General features: G+C 28.8%; 1 protein-coding gene across 1 annotated transcript in view; it reads left to right on the top strand.

The window, feature by feature from the left end:
• Positions 1-1275: 1275 nt before the first annotated feature.
• The window catches only part of LOC111614411 (transcriptional regulator ATRX-like), a 30770-nt gene continuing 29085 nt past the window's right edge, over positions 1276-2960 (top strand). The window contains exon 1 of the mRNA XM_023355781.1: positions 1276-1331. Within this exon, the coding sequence (XP_023211549.1) occupies positions 1276-1331 (56 nt within the window). The remainder of the gene's footprint in view (positions 1332-2960) is intronic.

Below are 2960 nucleotides of genomic sequence, written 5' to 3'. Positions count from 1 at the left end.
AACAAGAAACATCACAGTTACATAAAGCAGTAACTCTAGCAGACTCAAATAACACACCATTAAACTTACACTCACAACATACAGACATGACACAACATACAAAAAGCAGAGACAACATTAAGCAATCATGGGCTCAAAAGGCTCTCCATGGCAGGCATCCTTACGACCTGGCCCAGGATTTTGTTGACAAAACTGCGTCAAACAGCTGGTTAGATCGGGGATGCCTCTTTGGGGAGACGGAAGGATTCATGATCGCCATACGGGGTCAGGTCATAAATACTAAAAACTACAGAAAACACATACTCAAAGATACAACACAAACAATTATTATTCTATTATGGTTATTTATACATTTACAACTACAAAACGCATTTTTCAGTGTTTTCTTTACTATATTTATTATTATATTTTAATGTACTACTTAGCTTTAATTTGAGTGTTTTTTCGTTGGAACAAATTATTTCGTTTTACATGTAATCGTATGGGGAAAAATGATTCACCTTACGACATTTTCATGTTATGATCTCAGTTTCGGAACGAATTAATTTCGTATCTTGAGGTACCACTGTATTTCTAATTTACAGTAAGACTTCTATTAACAAACTAAAACGTGCAACTTAGATCTGCTGAGCTAAAGTTTCAATTATCTATTTTTATCTGTTTGAATTGGCTTTTTATTTTCAACTACTAATTCTCTTCTCAGTTTACACTTTGTTTCCAAGAACATTTCAAGAATTAATTCCTTTTTGGAAAAACTTTTTTATTTATTTTAAATGTTGTGTTGAAAGTATATATTAATATAGCATGCTTTATTATTCATTTTTATAGTGTGTTATTAAAGTAATTGCATACTTGCAGAATACAATTATGACATTTACATTTGAATGGCAAAATTTGTTTTTAAATTACACAAAATTTAAAATACACAAGTNCAAACAGCTTTTTCTTTGTTTAAACTTACCAAGAGTATCTTTAAAGAAAGATGAAAAATATTTTGTGCACTGCAAACATATTTAGCTACCATAGTAATTTTTTCCCAAACCATATACATGTTTCCTCTGCTATCCAAAATAGTGTGTTCCTGTGAAATCTTTCATAAGCCAAAATGGCATAACGTGAAGAAGCAATTACCATTAATTTATATGGAAAAAATCTTTTGAGTATTTTTAGATTCAAAATTAACTTACTAAACCATATGAAATAACACACAAAACTTAAAATAATACTAACATATAGTGAAAGCAGGAATGATATGATAAGTATACATCTTATATAATGTGGAAATATAATTACAGTGTAGTTAATGAAACTACACCAGAAATATCTTTCAAGTAAATAGCCTTTAAGCTATGAAATTACCCTCATCACAAATGCTAATCAATCCATCCAGGCTACATTTAAATTTCAGTTTTACAATACTTTTATCACCATTGTTCATTCTTTTTGTTTCAGCTTATTATAAAAGACTAGCTGATTTCTTTAAGTAAAGATAAGTAAGATAAGACCATTTAATTAAATACAGAACACCATCTTTGTACACCCAGTAATCTACTGAAGTAATAGACTACATTTTATCATTTTATTCATGCTAATGTATGCATAAAATAATTTGACATAAATCACAGATTCTCGCAGACACAGTTTAAAGCTATGACAGCTTGATGCTCACTGTAGTTCCCATAGGAGGAGATTGGACGTTTCTCTCACTCTTTGTTGCTTGGAGTACATAATGTCTCTAAAATGGCATTGTGCAAAACAAACATTAAATTCTATTTTTAGTTTGTCTTTTTTCATAAAAACAAAAATCATTATCAGATTTCTTTCAGTTAGTGAAAATAGTTACTAATATAGGTCTTTTGTAAAAGCATACTTTTATAAAGCAGCAGTAAAAACATTACGTTCAATATTTAAAAGCTAAGAATAACATAAGTCAGCAAAATTTAAAAAACAATACTTTGGGGAAGTTGCATTAATAGTAAAGAAAACATTAACTTATCACAAGTGTGGCAAGCAATGATAAGTTATTTCTAACTGTAGGCAAACTAGCACAATGTTGTAAATATTGTCACCACAGTTTCTAGTTATTAATGTGTATGTTACACCATTTAATTTTTCTAGTCTATCTGCAGTTTTAGAGAAAGTTGTATACATAATTTATGATTTTTTATTATGCTATATTTTGTCATTACATATGTTACATTTTATTATTACTGTTAATTTTTTTACACACTTTGTAATTTTTATTGTACAGTATAATCTCCGAACAGCAGACACCATCGGGAGTGTGAAGTTTGTCTGCTATTTGGAAGTACATGCTGGTGGCTATACTGTATTTTAATCTGGTCATCATATAATGAAGAATATAATGGATTTAAAAAAAACATCAAATTTACATTAAGAATGAGAATATACCAAAAGTATACATAGCATATATAATTAAAATATATATACAATATGTTATTTTTTTAGCTGTAAAAATTTTGTTTTAATTGAATCACATTTGAATGTCAAGTTACAAAGGTGATTTGAAGGGATCCTCTTCAAGAGGAGGGAAATATACTCAGAATTGTTACATTTATAATGTTATTTATGATCTAAGTGACTAATAAAAATCAATACAGAGATTTGTCTGCTTTGTAGTTATCAAGTAGGTTTAACTTTGCAAACATTTTTGCTTTTTTCAGTAGGCTAACTGAGTTATTAAAAATTACACTTTCAGCCACCACAAAACTATTAAAATGATTACAACAACAGCATTTATTTGGTGAAAGTTCATAGGTCATCTTACAAAGGCAATTTGCCGACCAATTTAAAGTGTGGTAAGATGTTTGGTTTTCTCACATTTATGATGTAATTTATGATCTTAAGTTTCTTTTTCATTACTGCTTTACTATGGTTCTTGTCGAATGAATAATTTTGGAAAAGTTTATAGTTTATTTGTATCATAAGCTTAATTCTAA

The sequence above is a fragment of the Centruroides sculpturatus genome, unplaced genomic scaffold, assembly GCF_000671375.1.
Source record: "Centruroides sculpturatus isolate CEXI.00-Female unplaced genomic scaffold, Cexi_2.0 scaffold1945, whole genome shotgun sequence".
In the NCBI taxonomy this organism is placed as follows: domain Eukaryota; kingdom Metazoa; phylum Arthropoda; class Arachnida; order Scorpiones; family Buthidae; genus Centruroides; species Centruroides sculpturatus.
The sequence above is the reverse complement of the archived record's forward strand: the minus strand, read 5'-3'. Positions and strand labels throughout refer to the sequence as shown.